The 19,075-nt window shown below is 36.0% G+C and overlaps 1 protein-coding gene across 1 annotated transcript; it reads left to right on the plus strand.

Moving 5' to 3' along the window:
* The first annotated feature begins 5,945 nt into the window (after window positions 1-5,945).
* On the plus strand, window positions 5,946-18,795 carry LOC113316707. Its single transcript, XM_026564854.1, has 8 exons — window positions 5,946-7,665; window positions 7,864-8,386; window positions 8,507-8,952; window positions 9,468-9,526; window positions 14,316-14,475; window positions 14,675-14,802; window positions 15,136-15,218; window positions 18,609-18,795. The coding sequence occupies exons 1-8, from the start codon at window positions 5,946-5,948 to the stop codon at window positions 18,793-18,795; spliced, it is 3,306 nt and encodes a 1,101-aa protein (XP_026420639.1).
* Window positions 18,796-19,075: the final 280 nt, after the last annotated feature.

A 19,075-nucleotide genomic window follows, 5' to 3' on the forward strand; every position in this document is an offset into this window, starting at 1 on the left:
TAGTGAAATACAACAACAAGCATCAAAGGACTTCCACAACTCCAGCTTCAAATACTTAGTGTGTTGAAACCTGATTTGATTGCCCAATAGGCTTAAAAGCTAAGACGTTAAGCAGCAAACTCGTCTTAACGGACCTTGATCTTGGCATAAGCCTTTAACTCCACCGTTCAGCATTGACAAAATATTACAGACGATAAAACTCTACAGGTGATACTTAAAAGAGTTTGAGAACAATAATTGATTGGATGCATGGACTTGATTCGAAAAGCAAACATGCCCACATAAATGGATTAAAAAGCTAATTTTATCCTTGACGAGAAATTTGATCAAGTCAGTCAATAGATAAGAAACTGACCAGTAGAAAATATAACAAGAGCATATGTTGTTAAAGGGATCGACCTACTTGTTGTATTTTCGAGTAGCAAGAAGCTTGCCGGAAAACATTGATTGGTCGTCGAGATAAGAACACGAAAAATGAATTGTTCTCAAAATTGATTTTGGATTAATACCCAAAGAAACAATGACATGTTTGATCTGGAAAAAAAAATGTTCACAAAGACAAAGATGATTTATTTCTTGATGAGATGATAAAACATCAAAAATGATGATGAGATGTAAAAAAAACTCAGATAACAAGTTTAAATATAAGAAATAACAGTCAGTCATCGAAATATAGTGATAGACGTCCAACTGTAATGTTCCGAGAAAATCCATATAGTGATTAATGGATTGTGATGAATAGATCCAAAAAAAAATATGTCACAAGAGCAGGATAGAGTCGTAGTTGATAACAGCAATAGAAAGCACGAGCCGTATTGTGCACGGCTTAATGACATGACTAAAAGTCTCTCCATAGTCCAAACCCTCCTGCTGATTACAACCCCTTGCCACCAGACGAGCCTTGTACTTGTGTATACGTCCATCAGGGTTCTGTTTTACAAAATACACCCATTTTGATCCAAAAACATTCATGCCCTTCTCGTATTTCACAAGAGAATACATACCATTTCGAATTAGAGCATTAATCAGGACATCCACTGCTGTCTTGCACTAGGGTTTTTCGAAGCCGTACTGTAACATGTTGTCTCCATGTAGTCTTCATCAGGAAGTGGGTGCTTGGAGGAAGTTAAACACAGCTTCTTGATGGGTTTGACAATACCATCCTTTGATCGTGTCACCATTGGATGAGTCAAAGATTCTCGCTGAACTTCAGGTGCTACAGGGGCAGTTTGAGACTGTGTAGTTGAACTAGATGATGAGGAAGAGTTAGCTGGACTGACATCTATAGATATTTTTGGCAGCTGTGGAGAGTTTTGTGACGCAGACACAGTTGGTGAAGCTTGCATATAGGCTTCACTATGCACTGGTGATTGTTCAGAAGTAGTTCTTGAAGTATCTGGTTCATGACTACGAACAAATGACGGTGACAATAAAACAGTGGTGCTTGATGGAATTCTACCTTGGAAAAGCTGAGGATCCTTCAACTTAAGAGACCGAAAAGGGAATGTACTTTCTTCAAATCGAACATGGAGAGATATATAAAACCTGTTGGTTTCTCTATGAATACACACATATCCTTTGTGCGCATTGCTATACCGTATGAAGACACAAGGAAGAGATCTGGGGTATAGTTTTGTATCATTGTATTGTCTAAGGCACGGATAAGCCAAACACCCGAAAACGCGCAGAAATTTGTAGTCAGGTTTTAAGCCAAAAAGAAGCTCTAAAGGGGTTGAACTTTCTGATGCAGATTTAGGTAACCTATTTATCAAATATCACGCAGTAGTAAAGGCATCAGCCCAAAAAGTTTTTCTCATATGTGCATTATACAACAAAGCAAGACCTGATTTTGTGACATGTCTAATATGTCTATCTGCTATCCCATTTTAAGGAGAGGTATGTGGACATGAAAAACGATGATGAATTCATGATGCATTGAGGTAGGATGTAAAAAATTTGTATTTTAAAGCATTGTCTGACTGGAAAACTTTAATTTTATGGTCTGTCAAGTTTTCAGCTTGTTTGTGAAAGTGGATAAAAGTTTGTAGTGCATCATATCGTTGTACAAGAGGAAACACCCAAGTAAAATGAGAAAAGACATCCATTATTAGAAGATAATAACGAAAACCAGACCTAGATTTTAAGGTGAAACCCAAATATCTGACACAACCAAACTCAAGGGTTTGTCATAGACAGTACTACTCAAGGAAAAAGGCAACTTCTTGCTCTTACTGATGGAAAGAATGACAGTACTCAAAGTTTTTACTGGAAAAAGAAAGGGAATTTTTAAGAAATATATGAGACACATTTCTTAACATAGGATGTTATAATCGTTGGTACCATAATGGGAAGGAAGTTGATACATGTGCTTGTGGCTTAACAGGGTTGTCCAGCATGTCTACTCCTTCAAAAACGTACAGCCCATTCCTATTTATCCCTCGCAGCAGAATGATCCCCGTGAGCTTGTCCTTCACAAGGAAATGAGAATTGTGAAATTCAAAATACACATTGTTATCTTTACAAAATTGGCACACTGACAACAGATTAGTTTTTATCTTAGGAACATGATATATGTTATTCAACCGAAATGATCTTGAGTTGTGTGTGAATGATGCATTACCAACGTGAGCAATGCCAAGAGTATTACCATTGCCAACATGAACCATTTCTGTGCCATCGTATTCATGGAGAATGGTCAAGTTTCTCATATCTGACGTAAGATGGTGTGTTGCTCTAGTGTCAGTAACCCATTCATTCCCATGTGCACCATTTGGAAGAGCAATATATGCAGCAAGCTGATAATATTGATTATTGCTTGGTTTGTAACGAAACCAACAGCAATCTTCCTGATGATTATCATTCTTACAGATCTGACATGGTTGCTCAAACTTGGGAGATTTTATTTTAGATGTCTGAGAACGTCGATTTACTGAATTATTTTTGTTGGGATGGGATGGTCCACTATTGCCGTTGTTGTAGTGCCGCGGTGCAACTTTACTGGAGGAGCCATGGTTAGCAACAACTACGCTTGCTATGGGCTGTTGAATAGGACATAGTTATTGTTCGAGCCTCAAATCAAACGTCAGAAGATGTGCATAAAAGGTTTGCATATCCAAATCTTCTATAGTGCTCAGCGCAGTGACAATCGGACCATACGTTTGATTCAATCCATTAGTTATGGATTTTTTCATCTCATCAGCATTAACAACATAACCGATAGCTGCAAGCTGAGAAAATAATGCTTTAGCATCATTAAAATAATCTTTGAGTGATTGATTACTCTATTCAGTGAATGAAGTTGCTTCTTCAAGTGCATTTGATGAAACTTTGTTTTTGAAGCGTCCTCTGCTTCTAACATATCCCATACTTCCTTTGATGTGTCTAAACCTCTAAGTACCCTAAAACTTCAGGAGTGGGGGTTGAGTTTAGCCAACCAACCAGAAGGGAGTCTTGTTCTTCATAAGTTGTAAAATCAGGGTTCACAGCTTCAGAATTTGGTTAAGTTCTTGCCGGTTTTGTTTTTGTGCCATCAATGAAACCAGTTAAGCCATGGCCATTCAGGATTGGTTTGAACTGCGTCTTCCATAATGGATAGTTTGTTTCTGGTAATTTGAGGGTTACCATATGATGAATCTGGACGTTTCTGAGTTGATTGGTTGTTATCATTTTTTTTTGATAGGGTTTTGTTGTTTTTGTTTTTAGGTTTTGGAAGCATAGCTTGGATTGAGGATGATTCCAAGTTAGAAAGTGGTTTGGGGGGAATGACTTCCACACAGAAACTTGTGGAGTCGAGATGTATTTATATTGAGAAAGATACCTCTTAGGTGTCACAACTTATTGGCTATTCAATAGCTAACAGATTGCTATTCTAATGATAACAAAAGAACCTTAAAAACAACATGAAGACTTTCCCAGTAAACTCGGTCTTGTAGAAGTGTTCTCAGTGCGTTTACCCAATCTGTTGAGAGTCTTCAGCTGCCGAGCTGTTAGCCTTAACAAGTGCTAATATGGTTACACATTTACTAGGAAGGGTACCAAGTCTTCTTATATAAGGCAAAATATTTTTTTTGATTTTTGTTATAGGAAAAGCTGATTTGTTTAAGGGGAAAGCATTTTAAGGGGAAATCTAGTACTCCCTCCGTCCCACTCCTAAGTGACCTATTTGATTTTAGATTTTGTCCCAATGATAAGTGACCTATATCACTAAACAATGAGATATTCCGGAATTATCCTTTTAGTTAATTATAAATAATATATGAAATATGTATAATTTGATAGGCATGTTTATATTCGTTACGTAGGTGTTTTAAAATGCTTTTCAATTGTATGAAATTTGCGAACATCCGTGGAGTATTTTGAGAGATAAACCATTTTTAAATTTCACTAGTTATTATTCATAAGGGTATAATTGTAAAAAATGATTAAAAATACTATTTTCCTTGCTTGCCTTTAAAGTTGTGCAAATTTCAAATAGGTCACTTAGGAGTGGGACGGAGGGAGTATTATGAAAATGTGTATAGGGAGAAGTATTTACTGTATCTGACTTTTAGAAATTATCTCGTATTACCGGTTTACCCTCCGACCAAACCCATACCCTAACAGACCGTAACAGCCGAGTAAAGAATCATTACGCCCAAAGAAGAAGAAGAAAAGACATGTATTGTTTTGGATGTGCTGCCTTAAAATTTTATCGTCTTGTCTTATGGATTAAATCTTAGTTTATTTTATCAAATCATCTCATGTGATCTTTCTATCTGTTATATAGCAAATGTTGCAATATCAATTTTTGCAATCAAATAATTGTTTTAGTATGCTCTGACGGATGCTTATGTGTTGTGGAACGGTTGTTGCATCATGATAAAGATGACGTATCGTTACTAAGAAAGAGAACTGGTAATGATGTGAATGGGTAAGAATGTCATACTTGGAGTTGGAACAAGGAGTTCAGTGTTGTGTTCCTGCAACTATTTCCATTACCCCGCTCTCTATAACAAAAGGTGGTGGACTTTTAATGTGGCAAGTTGGTGAGTGTCTTTGTTATGAGCCAAAACATGGAATTAAGCAACACATTAGATACAGTAAAAATGGAATGATTGTAGATGCAATTCCACATATAAACAATTTAGTCTCGTTGAAAGGTCTAGTTGGTGAAAGGCCTTTTTTGTTTTTTTGATCGAGAAAGAAGAAATTTATTAAAGAGAGGAGAAAGAATTACAAGCAATAAGTTACAATCAAACAGGAAGATTGAAGTATAAAAAGAGGCAACAAAGGGATACATTCCAATCGCAATGGATTGGAAGTGAAAGGGACAAAAACAAAATTGTCCGAAAGTAATACCTGCAAGTAGGTTGGTTTCGTTTCTTTTATCGAAAGATTTTATTTTTGAGGCGGTTTATCTATCCGCCCATTGTACCTTAACCTTGCAGCATCAGCAAGAAATTTAGCATGCCATGGAGATGCAGCAGATGATAAGCATTTACTCCAGATCAAATTTTACGTTGCAGTAGCTCTGCAGTACATGGAAAGTCGATGCTTGCTATTGGTGCACTGAATTATTTTTGAACTGTACATATACTCTTATAGGATATGGGTTTGCAGAATTTTAAATAGTGTCATGATTTGATTGACCAGATTCTAACATTCATAATATAACTATTTTGGTTTACGAGTGGTCTGAAAATCTATATGTTCATTTCTAGCAATAACTTGTGTTGTTAAAGAACTAATTTACTGATATTTTCCATAAAGTATACTTAGTGCCGATTCAACTGCAGAAAAACAACATAAATGTGATCATCTTATTCATGAAAACCTGGAAATCTACAGCCATGATGTTAGAAAAGAGTAAAACAATCCGAAATCTTACATCGTCACATCAACTTTAAAACAAAGAGCGAGAAGAGATTGGTACATGGGATCATTTCCCATGTATCTCTGTCAAGGCTATGGCTAGGCCTATGTCTGACCACAAACCAATCTTATTGAGTTGCAATATCGAAGACTGGGGTCCTCCACCTTGGAGATTCGAAGGTATGTGGCTGTTTGAAAACTCTCTATTGGATCTTATGGCTGAATGGTGGAACTCTTTTGTAGTCAGCGGTCCTCCGGGATTTCAATTGGCTAAAAAATTCCAGTTGTTAAAGGCCAAGATAAGGGTCTGGAATAAAGAAGTCTTCGGAAATATTGATAGAAAATTTGAACTGACTCTCGATCAGATTAAACTTCTAGATCAGTTGGCCGATGAGGGTTCTATCTCTATGGATCAACTTGATACTAGGAACCACCTAAAGCTCAAGTTTGAGGACATTGCGGATATGCAAGAGATGCACTACAGGGCTAAATCTAGAATCCAGTGGCAGATGGAGGGGGATCGGAATACCAAATATTATCACAGAATTGCTAAGTCTCGTAGGAGGAGGAATACTTTCTCCAAACTGCGTATTGAGGGTTCTTGGGTGGAAGATAAAAAAACTATAAAAGACAGTATTGTCTCTCATTTTCAAGAGAGATTTAAACTGAAGGATGATTTTCAGTTCTCTCTTTCTAATCTTGGTCTTAATTCAATTTCTGAAGAGGAAAGTGTGATTCTCGAGAAAAGAATTGAAGAAGAGGAAGTTTTGCTTGCTCTTAAAAGACTGGGGCAAGATAGAGCTCCAGGGCCTGATGGGTTCCAAGTCAATGTTATTGTGAAGTGCTGGAGTTTTATGAAGAATGATATCATGGAAGTGGTTAGGAAATTCGAAAGCTCGGGTTTTATCGACTGGAGGCTTAAGTCCACTTTTATCTCTTTGCTTCCAAAGAAATCTGTGGTGGAAGAGATAAAGGACCTTAGACCAATCAGCCTTTCCAATACGGTCTTCAAAGCTATATCAAAAGTTCTCGCTGAAAGGTTGAAGTTGTTGTTGTCAAAGCTCGTCTCCAATTCTCAAACAGCCTTTATTAAAGGTCTTCAAATCTTGGACAACATATTAATAGCTAATGAATGTCTAGACTCCAGGTTGAAATCTAAAAAGTCGGGGCTGATTTCTAAAATCGACCTTGAAAAGGCTTTCGACAATGTTAAATGGTCCTTGGTCGACGAAGTTCTTCAGCAAATGGGTTTCGGACAAATTTGGAGAATGTGGATTAAAGGTTGTATTGAAAAAATACCCTTTTCTATTCTAGTAAATGGAAGCTCTTGTGGGAAATTTATCAGCGAGAAGGGTCTTCGTCAAGGCGATCCTCTTTCTCCGTTTCTTTTCTTGCTCGTCTCTGAAGTCTTAAACATTATGTTCTCTAAAGCTTCACGTGCTGGTAAAGTAGGTGGTTTCATTGTTAAGAATGGAGGCACCACCATTAGTCATCTGCAATTTGCAGATGACACTTTGGTTTTTCTTGACGTCGACCTGGAGCAAGTTAGATTTTTAAAGTATATTCTCTTATCGTTCGAGTTCGCCTCAGGTTTAAGCACAAATTTCAGTAAGTGCAGTCTCTTTGCAGTCGGTGAAGTGAATAATCTCAACACTTCGGCAGCTGTCTTTGGGTGTTCTTGTGAAGCTTTTCCTTCAATTTATCTCGGTTTACCTCTTGGTGAGCAAAGTCTTTCGAAATCTAAATGGGATAGAGTAATCGAAACTTGCAAAGATAGATTAGCCTCCTCGAAGAGAAGCTCTTTAACGAAGGAAGGTAAACTTACTCTAATTAAAAGTGTGCTTCTAAGTTTTCCTGTTTATTATATCTCTCTTTTCATGGTTCCGAAATCAGTTGTTAATAAAATTTAGAAAACAATTAGAGACTTCTTATGGCATAATTCTGAAGACAAGAGAAAAACCCATTGGGTAGGCTGGTCCAAAGTACGTAAACCTCTTGATCATGGTGGGTTAGGTATTCGGAAACTAAATAGTATGAATAAGGCGTTACTTATGAAGTGGTGGTGGTGTCTTGGAAAGGAAAGAAATTCTTTGTGGGCTAAAATTACTTTTGAAAAGTATGGATGCTCTGATCTCGGTTGGAGGACTAAGAAAACAACAAGTTCTCATGGTGTAAGCTTGTGGAGGAACATTTATAAGGTTGCAGAGGACTTCTTCAAGTTTACTCAATTCAAAATTGGAAGGGGTCATAAAATTCTCTTTGGGGAAGATAAATGGTGCGCACAAGGTCCATTTGCTGAAACTTTTCCAAGGTTGTATGAGATATCTAATATCAAACATTGCTCCCTGCTCCAACTTTATGTTCTTGATGAGTCTGGATGCCATTGGAACTTCGGTATCTCCCATAGACATTTATACGATGCTGAGATTGCTGAATTTACTGTTTTGACTCCAATTCTTAACAGTGTAGTCTTTTCTCCCGATGAAGATGATGAGCTTGTTTGGGTTGGTGAATCTTCAGGAGCTTTCTCTGTTAAGTCTGCCTATTAGCTAGATACCTTAACTACCAGTAATCCTTCTTTTCCTAGAAAGAAAATTTGGTCCAATGCTTGGCCTCATAAAATTGGATTTTTCCTTTGGCAACTTGTTCTTGATAGTCTTCTTACCATTGACAATCTGCAGCGTAGAAATTGCTCTTTGTCTGTTTTTGGGGGCTCGTCAACAACAAATTTATGTTCTCTGTTCAATAATATGTTGGAATCTGGTACTCACCTCTTCTGGAATTGTCGGTTCACTCATCAAGTTTGGGCTTACTTTTTCGCTCAAGCAAATGTGCAGTTTCCTACTTTCTCATCCCTCTTAAATTTGTTTAAGAACTGGTCATCTGTGGCCACTCAAAATGATGGGAAGGAGATATGGAAGAGGATCCCTGCCAGGGTTTGTTGGAACGTTTGGAACGAGAGAAATGTCCGCACTTTTAATGGCAAGAAAAGCACTGTGGAGGCTATCATTGCTGATTCTAAAATCAGCGCTTTTCATTGGGCTGCTAAGAATTTAACTTGTACAAATCTGTTGCATCATGATGTGATTTCTAACTGGAGAGGTCTGTTCTTTGACCCTCCCTAGTCTTTCCTTTGGTTTTCTTTGTTGTGTTTCCTTTCCCCCCTGATTGGTGGCTTCTACTTTGCAGAGTTTGTAAATTGCCTTTTTCTTGATATAATTCTATTTACCGAGCAAAAAAAAAAACATAAGAAGATAGTGGTAATCATAGCGACATACCTAGCATTTAAGTTTAGAATGGACAGTTATCTCTGAAATATTTCACTTTGATTTCTAACCTTTCAGATCAAACTTCTAAAAATAAATTATCACTCCGTTCTCAACTTATTTCTAGCCTTAATTATTCCCCAGGATCACCTGAGTCCCTGGTCAACCTCTTTTCCAAAATTTCCTCCTCCGTAAATTCCTTTGTTTCCATCCGGAATGGATGTAAAGCTGCTGAAGTTCCCATTCCATTAGTTATTTCCGCTGTTGCGGCCGTTGCATCAGGAGAAGGGTGATGTTGGGGGTGTTTTCCATATTATTAATTAGTTATTTCCGCTGTTGTGGTCGCTGCAGATGAAGGTATACTAATTTCACTCAGTTTTTGGTTAGCAGTATCAAGATTCGGAGTAAGAGTACGCAATCTCTTATGAAGTGATAAAACAGTTCCAGTTGTGCCGTGAACATAGTCGTAATGTCGAGCATGAACTTCAAGCAGTAGTCATGCGCTTCTTTAGCCTATGATATCTGTATGCAATGAGCCATGAGGTATATTGATTTAAATATATGAACAAAATCAGATAATATAATACAGAAAAAACAATCAATTTGACATCTTATTCGGAGTGAAAGGGACTCCGAATAAGATTTTTAGATCTAGACAAACAAGGTCTGAGTATTTGAACTGGTGTCTACTGGAATGGTTCATTGAACTTGATGAACGATGATTTTAGTTTGTTTTGAAGTTGATCACGAATTAATCAAGCATCTCACAGTGATGCCGTACGAAATTGAAGAAGTAGCAAAAAAAGTTCACTACCTGGATGTTTGAAGGGGTCACTTGATAATGATCGTGCAAGATGGCACATGTGCAGGTAGCCATTTTGATGTTTTTGAGATGGAAACTGCTTACACAGGGTGGAATCTAAGAGGCATCAAAAAACATCAAAATGGCTACCTAAACCTTTATTTTGCAAGTGTCCCCTCACTACAAGAAAACTTGGTTTAAGCGACCAAAATCTTAGCAAGCTCTCAAAATTTTGGTCGCTTTAATAGTTAAGTAATCATGTTTGCAATTACCAAAAACTTTGGCTGCTATTAACATGCCCCCATTAAATCGTAGCTACTAATTAAATTTATGGGTTGCTCCAGCCTTTTTCCCAGTACTACATAGCGGGTGGAATAGTAGGTTAGTAGCTATTTACTTCAAGCTACCGTGTATCAGCAATTCAAAATATGTTTGGCTGCTAAAAACCTGTCTCAGCAACTAAGGTATAGCGACCACCAATTCAGAAAAGGAAAGTGGATGATTCTAATAATGGAAAGGGAAGCGATCACCAATCTAGTGTTTGATGTTTGATGTTTAATTTTGATTTGTAGAAATTTTACGAGGTGGGTTTCTAATAGAAGTTCTACAGTAATTTTACGAAGTGGGTTTCCCATTCTTTCTCATTTTTCTAATCATTTTCATTCAATTGATTTATACACATTCGTAGTATTCAATCCAAAATATATATATTCTACATATTTTCTACGATAATAATTCACTTGTTCATTCCGTCCATTTCTAATACAATACTCGAAATTCTATCTAATTGAAAACCGAAGGTAATTACCGAATTTGTTTCCAATCATTACCTAGCTCTTGGCTTTCTATTGGCCAGATAAATTTGAAAAATCGTATTCCTTGTTCGTTTTGTAATTAGCACAATTTTATATGATCTAAAATACTCTTTATATCCTAATTGCGTGATTAAAAAAAATTGGGACAGAAAAAAGAAAGAATCGGAAAAATCTGATTCCTATGATTCAACATGAAATTGTTTTAGGTGTTTTATCAAAACCTTGAAAATTTAAAAATTATATCATTAATTCCTTTTTTTCAAAAAATCGGTGGAACTTGGTCAATTTTCCCGATTTACTGTCAGTAGTTCCCATCCTCGGTGAACTAATGACGGACATTCAGTTAAAATAATGAATAACTGGATAAACCAATTTATGTAAGAGAAATTGAGTAAGGTCGAGCGAATTGGATAACATTGATAGATAAAGGGTGAAATACACAAAGGTCGATGGACATTCAGTTAAAATAATGGATAACTAGATAAACCAATCTATTTAAGAGAAACTGAGTGAGGTCCAACGATATTGGGTAAGATTGATGGATAACAAGTTAAATTAAGTCAAAGCGAAGGAAATTTAGTTTATTTGATCGATAACCATATAAACTCATGGAATCTAAGAAAAATTGAGTGAGATCCAGTAATATTGGACAAGATTGATAAATAATGTCTTTAATTAATTAAGGTCGATAAACATTCAATTAAAATGATAGATAACTGAAGAACCTTATGATTTTTGGGAAAATCTGAGTGAGGCCGGTTGACATTGGGTAAGATTGACAAATAACAAGTGAAATTAAGTGAAGCCACGAACATTCGGTTTATTTGATAGATAACTATGTGGCGAAATTGACTAAGGTCGATCTATTGAGATGCACTTGTATAAACCAAACAGTAGGTTTCGGATAACAAGGCCGGTCTAACTTATAATCAGGAATCTATTTTTAATGACAAAGCTGGTTCAAGTAGTGATAGTGTGTTATACCGAATTTGAAGTTCGAACGGACATTGAGCTTCATATTTAATGATTACGATGATGTATCATGCTAAGTTTCAAGTCAGAACTCTTCTGAAGCTTCGTGGTTCATAGTTTGTATGCCATTTTACCACATTTAAAGTACAAATCGACATTGAGATTCATATTTATCTATTTTGATGATGTATCCTTCTAAGTTTGAAGTCAGAACCCTCCTAGATCTTCTTGGTTCATAGTTTCGTTGTCGTTATACCGAATTTGAAGTTCGAGTTGGCATTGAGCTTCATATTTATCGATTTTGATGATGTATCATGCTAAGTTTGAAGTCAGAACCCTCCTGAAGCTTCGTTGTTCATATTTTCTATGTCGTTGTACCGAATTTGAAGTTCGAATCGACACTGAGCTTCATATTTATCGATAAATATGATGTATCATGCTAAGTTTGAAGCCAGAACCCTCCCGGAGATTCGTGGTTCATAGTTTCTATGCCGTTATACCAAATTTGAAGTTCAAATCCATACTGATCTTCATATTTATCTATAATGAATAGTAGAAATTACTTCATGACCTACATGACTAGTAGAAATTACTTCATGACCTATGCGGCTAGTCGAAATTCAAACCGGAAACACACAAAGAAAGCACAAAAACACAAAGAAACACACCAATTATCGATTTCATTTTTCATTTTCCCGATTCATTCTTATGTATTTTTTGGATTTTTTTATATCATAATGTCGATAACAATGTCCTAAATTTATTAATATTTTTTTTGGATTTTTTTCGTGTCAAATGTTGATAACAAAACCGGATACATGAGTACGTATTAGCACAAACAGAAAAACACTTACTTCTCAATCCGCATGAACATCCCAAATATAATATCAACCGTCAAGATCTTTTTCTTGATCCGTATGAGTGGATCAAACGAAATGTGGTCCGTCGATAATTTTAGTTTTCATTTTGGTTGTATCATCAACTATTCGAACTCTAATTCCTTTTGGTTCTCTCTTTCTTTCTTCCTCTCCTCCGAAGCACACCGTCAGCGCTGCATCACCACCGCTGCTCTTCTCGCAATCCCTCTTATTCATCTCCATTTCTTGATAGAATCGACCCATCTTAATTCTTATCTGCAATTTCTGGTGAAAATTATCACAACCTCAGTCACAAAAACTCATCAATTGAATACCTCAGATCCACCTTCTACAAACACTAAATCAAACGAAACCCGATTTCAATTCGTGATCTTCTACTGATTTCTTCTTTCACCGATTCAATCTCAGAACCCCTTTCAATTCTTCATTCAACATCTAACCTAGCCATAAGAATCATATCTCTCCATCCCTGAACATCGAATCAATAACAGAAAATTCATAATCTCTTCTATCTCTGATTAAAGTTTCTTAATCATGGGTTCGATTTGTGGAATTGGTGTTGCTGCTGCTAGAAATCAAGATGGATGGTGAATTACAGTTAGGGTTTGAACAAGATATTGGAGATGAAGATTTTAACTGAACTGTAGATGGAATTGATTACAGAAAAGAAGGAATTGAAATCAAGATGGATGGTGAATTACAGTTAAACCCCATCATTTCTAATGTTTATAATTTTGTTTTCGTGGCCATACAAACACTGAAGTTCGGTCTTACAAAGATCTTGAAAGTAAAATGCTTAAGAAACTAAAGAAATCAATGTTTTTAGGGATTTTTTTTCTCTGATTGTGCGGCTTTTTATGGGATCCCATATTATGAAAATGTAGTTTCAGATGTAATTAGGATTTTAGAGGGGTTTTTTGTTTGGTAATACTTGTCTGAGGCTTTAAGCATCTCATTTTGATTGTTTGATAAACATTTTGTTACATGCTTATGATGTGTTTGTTAATATTCCTCTGAGAAATAATTATTTTGAAGTGATTTATAGTGTGATTCATTCAGTAACTTGAAGGAAGTTCTTTGATAATATAGTTGGATTATAGTAGCCTTTGATAATATGGTTGATTATAGTAGGTCATTCTCTGTATTGTTAGCATGGGAGATGAGGGTAAAGTTGTTAAAGTTTTGTTGAATTGAATATGGTTTAGTCTTTCATTCGTAGTCACTTATTCATTTTTGTTTCTTTCATAGTGTTTACATTGGGATGAGCTAGAACGGGATTATCACAAAGTCTTGGCGAGGTGATCCCTTGCACTATTCTCTGCCAAGTAGAAGTGTTATTGCAATTCTGGCGAGTTGAAATTTAAGTCACTTGACTTCTTACATTTTCTCAATTACCTTGTGTTGGTTTGCTAATTTATGCAAGTGGTTAATTGCAGGAACAGGGCAAATTAGTTCTATTTGGTAATACTTGCAAGACGATGTTCGAATCAATCATATTATTGTTTGTCATGCACCCATCCTGACCACTGTGTTTCTAAGGTTCGACAATCAAAAGCTAATCTATATGTAGGTAGGACATTTGTGTCCACCTTCATTACATTTTTGGATCATACTAGGTGGTTCAAACTACCTGCAATGAACCCCATTTGCTAAAATATCTGCACAAGCATTTCCCTGTTTGTGGATATATGATTCATACTGTTCAGTTGATTGATAGTTGCATTTTCTGTAGGAATTGATGCAGAGGTCAAGGACATGTGATCCATTATGTTCAGTTGATGATGTGAGCTCCCAAGATTTTGAAGCGAGTTACCAGCCAAAGACTGATTTCTTGAAAGCGTTTGCAATCGTTGGAGCAGCTGCGGCTGGGGATGTGGGTTGCTGCCAATCAGGTCCATCCCCATGTTTTGTTTTCCTGAATCGTCATTTAAATTGTGCTTTCTTTGATTGCTTATGAGTAGAACCATTGCATATATCCATATAGGTTAAGTTTCTCTTTAACACTGTTCGTTGTTTATCTCCATTGAAGTGCCTAGACATGCAAAAGAACTTGCTGACACTGGTTTAACTGGAATTTGTATCATGGTACAGGACATAGCCATGGATTGGTATTCGGATTAGGATATGCAGGGATTATCTTTGAGGAATCTTTAGCATTCAATAAAAGTGGACTTGGATTATTGATGGCAGTTAGTTTATGGGTTATCAGAAGCATCGGGGTAAGATTCATTTCAATTTCTTGAGATTTCAGCTTAATGGGAAAAGTATATAGAAACATGATACTTCATATTTTCTTTTTCGAAATAATCAGCTGCTTGGTGCTACAAAGTCGAAGGAGTGTTCATCTTTAGTTTCAAAATTAAGGAAATTGTAATCAGCATTTTTTAAAGAAATGATTAGTTTGTATTTTTGATCTTTTTGTTCCTCTAAAGATTGTCTTTTTTTTAAGAAATGATGTAAATTGATCTATGTGATATAATAAAACATGATTCAGTTTTTAATTTGGTTCATAATTTGTTTTAGTATCAATTTTAATTGTAATTTCAATTTAGGATTATCTAAATCGAAATAGGCCAGATAAGTTCGGCACCAGAACAACAGATGTAGCGGGAAAAAAGTTTGATAGCTCAAAAATGTAAGCAACCAACTTTAGGGAAAAAAGTTTGGTAGCTCAAAAATGTAAGCAACCAACTTCGGTAGCTCAAAAATGCAAGCAACCAACTTCAGGGCAAAACATTTGGTAGCTCAAAAATGTAAGCAACCAACTTCAGGTATTTCACTTGCTCTATTATGGTTGGTCTATCTATGAAGTGATCAACGTTTTACTTGCTGTATTTTGGTTGGTCTAGCTTTAAAGTGATCACTATTTTGCTTGCTCTAGGGAGGTCGGTTTAGCCATGAAGCAATTAAGAAAAAGCACGTTACATGATAGTTGCTTGATTACTAAAGCGATTGCCTAGCTGCTCTAGACTTGTAGAAATCCCACCTTTTGCAACTCGAGAGCGAGAGCCAAATTAAGTCGCTTTAAGGGTTAGAGCGACTCAATATGGGCTTTTCCAACCAAAAATGCCTGATCGCTTAATCCAACTTTTCTTGTAGTGCCTGCAGCCATCAATGAACACTTTTTAATTACTCCATATGGCATAAATGTAAGATGCTTGATCATTTCTTGATCAACCTTAAAAATAAACCTAAGTCCCCTAATCGCTCAACCAGTTCAAAGAACCACACCAGTAAAGCCAGAGCTAGATGACACGTGAGCCTGTGTTTTCCACAAGCCTTTCACCTTTTAAAAAGCGTATTTGAATGGATCGGAAGCTAAGGTAAAACTAAAACGGCATCTTCGAGGTATGAGTTTATAGTATATACTTTTTTATAAAGAACGAAAATTGGAGAAGAAAGAAAATAAAATAAAATATGCAAATCAATGAGAGAAGAGGAGAAATAACGAGAGATGGTAGCCTGCTCTAGCCTCTCGGATGGTTTGTAATTGGTATTTTTATTTGTATTTGGGTTTTAAGTTACGGAAAATGGGTCATTTGACCAAATATTTTTAAATCACGGTTGAAATGGAAGAGTAAAAAATAGTTTGGGTGAAATGGCCAGAAAAAAATTAGTAAGGATGAAACTGGCAAGGATGAAACTGGTTTCATCCTAGCTTAAATTTAAAAAATAGCAAGGATGAAACTGGATACATCCCGTGTAAATTAAAAATACGAAAAAATATTTGAAAATGGGGACGATGAAACTGGTTACAACCTGCCTATTTTTACATTTTTGTCCATTTAAACAGTATTAAAATCTAACTGTCCATTTCACCTAGGAATTGTTAATTTTGGTTTTTTTAACCAATTTTGTGTTTAAATTACTTGTATTTTGATATTCTTTTTCTTGTAAACAATATGTAATCAGTCCACAATGAATGCAAAATTATGACATAATATTTCGAGATTACAACAAAATAATGTTTAGCGTTTTGAAAATATTCTGTAATAATGTTGCAGAATTTATTAAGCAAAAGATACTCACCTAATCAGATGTAATAAAAAAAGAGATCTCTTGGTTTACAGCCTCCAATTCCCTCTTTATATCAATTTATATAGGTACTACGAATTCTTCTATAATCCTCGTAGAATTTTAAAACTTGCTCCATAAATTAAAATTTGCAATGAGTTATGGAAATTATCTCATGATCAAAGATTTGTTCATCAAATTATGAAACCATTCATGTGATCCAAAATTTATAATAGAATTTTAAATATGCGTTAAGGACCTTTAATTTTTCTCAGGACCTGAAATATATCTTCTGATCCAATACATATCCACTGATGCGGAGTTACTTGGCAACTTAGAACTTTCTCCCTAGCAAAAACCCTATAATATGTACCAAGTGATCCGAAGATTACCAAAAATTGTAGTAAGTTACAACTATAATTTACCCTATAACTTACAATGTGTTTTCATGAAGACTATTCGTATATTTTTCTTTTAAAAGTAATTCCGATATTAATTTGTACCTGCTAGACTAACCAGTCCATTTTGGCCAGAATTTTGGGCTAAATTATACGAAAAACAGTGAATTACTGGGAAGGCACCCCGTTTGGAAACCGTAGCCAAGTCAGCACCTCTATGTTTAACTGTCTACGTCGCGTGGGTAAGTAATTCAGATTCCCAACAAAAATCAGATTAGTGAGCTACTTCCTACCTTCGTACCTTGAATATATATACTACATAGTACTCAAAAAGTCTCAAAGAAGAAAAAAAAGGTCTCAAAACTTAACCTTGAAAACCGATAGAAACCTCTGCCAGCAAAAAACTAGGGTTGTTCTTTTTTTTTTAGATCCATGGAGAACCTTCATCCAGATATTACTGAAAACATACTTTCGCGTGTGCCCCGGAAATCTGTCTCAAACTAAGAAAATCCTCGTTGATATTAAGGTATGGGTCTTCTTACTTAATCTCATCCATAATATTGTGTTTCATTGTAATTATTTATGATGCTTATTAATTTTTAATATATTCTATATGATTGATTTTTTGAAATAGAAAAAAAGACCCAAGGTTACGAGATCATGTGAAGGTTGTGCAGCCTGCAAAACTCAGAGGAAAAAATGTACACCAAATTGTCCCTTGGCACCATATTTTCCCCGAGAGAAGATGAACGCTTTCATGAATGTGCGTGATGTTTTCGGCGTACGTAATTTCCTACGGTTACTGGAATCGGCCAAGCCTCACAAACAATATACGGCAGAGAGGCTAATATCTGGAGCCTGGTTTATAAAAAAATATCCTGTGGATGGGATGTTTAGAGTAGCTATTGGAATTAATCAGCGATTGAGTCATTGCACTGCTCAACGCGATTCTTTAATTTAAACAGAACAGGATTTTATCTGAAGAAAATGAAATTCTCCGCCGGTCTGCTGCGAATATGGAACGAATCTTACAATTTTAGCACAAGGAAAACAAAGCTTAAAGCTTATCACGTTCTACTCCGTTGATGTCAGTACTAATATTAGACAGAATTTTATTCGTAAGAACGTATTTGGATTTAGTCGCAAAACCTTAAGTTTATCTAATTTTCTATTCTCATTGGAATTTTCTTATATAGTATATTTAGTCGGTTACAATCTAATCGAGAACTAAATTAAACAGCTAAGACAAGCAAACCATGGGTTACGAAGTGCAACAATAACACCTTTACTTCAAAAATTATTGAAGTGAAGGCATGGCCTCTTGGTCTTTCCTAATTATCCCCGAAACATACAGCTTGAGCGACAATGGGCAATGCTTCTTCTTTAAATTTTTGCGTTGCATGTATATAAAAAACTCAGTTTTGTGTTGCTCTTGTTTACGTCTCTTAAGTTCTGGTACACCTATCTCATCCACTCATCATCCTGGTTTTCGCAAAACTGAATTCCATCCTCCACAAAAAACAAGTGGTGGACTATGACTCAATTTCTTGTCAGATTTGTCATAAACAAGGCCATCTTGCAAATCATTGTATATTTCGATATACTGCATCTAGAAACAATGTTGCACCTCCACAGAAGGCTTTTCTTGGACTTAATCTCAATGCAGGAAGTACCTCAAATCCTTCTCTAGGGTTCTCAAATGAGTTTGATTTTAATGTGCAAATTCCTTCTGATACCGCTAATGAGAGTGGAGGATATTGGAGTCACGGTACTTCTGGTCCTGTTTGGATACCCGACTAAGGGGCCTCTAGTCATATGAAAAATGACTCATCCATTCTACAGGCAACTACTATACATTTTGGCACATAAAAGATTATGGTTGGGGATGGTAAGTTACTTCCTATCCGTAAGAATTCCTTAAATTGTTGTTATGAATCCCTAGATTATTACATAACAAGGATACTACTTATACTACCACACATGGTATAACCCAAGTGTTACTTACATATCCTAATATCCCCCCTCAAATTGATGCACGTTGACCATACAAAGGGATCAATTTGCAGAAAGAAAATAAATG

Source organism: Papaver somniferum, chromosome 10, assembly GCF_003573695.1.
Source record: "Papaver somniferum cultivar HN1 chromosome 10, ASM357369v1, whole genome shotgun sequence".
Taxonomy (NCBI): Eukaryota; Viridiplantae; Streptophyta; class Magnoliopsida; order Ranunculales; family Papaveraceae; genus Papaver; species Papaver somniferum.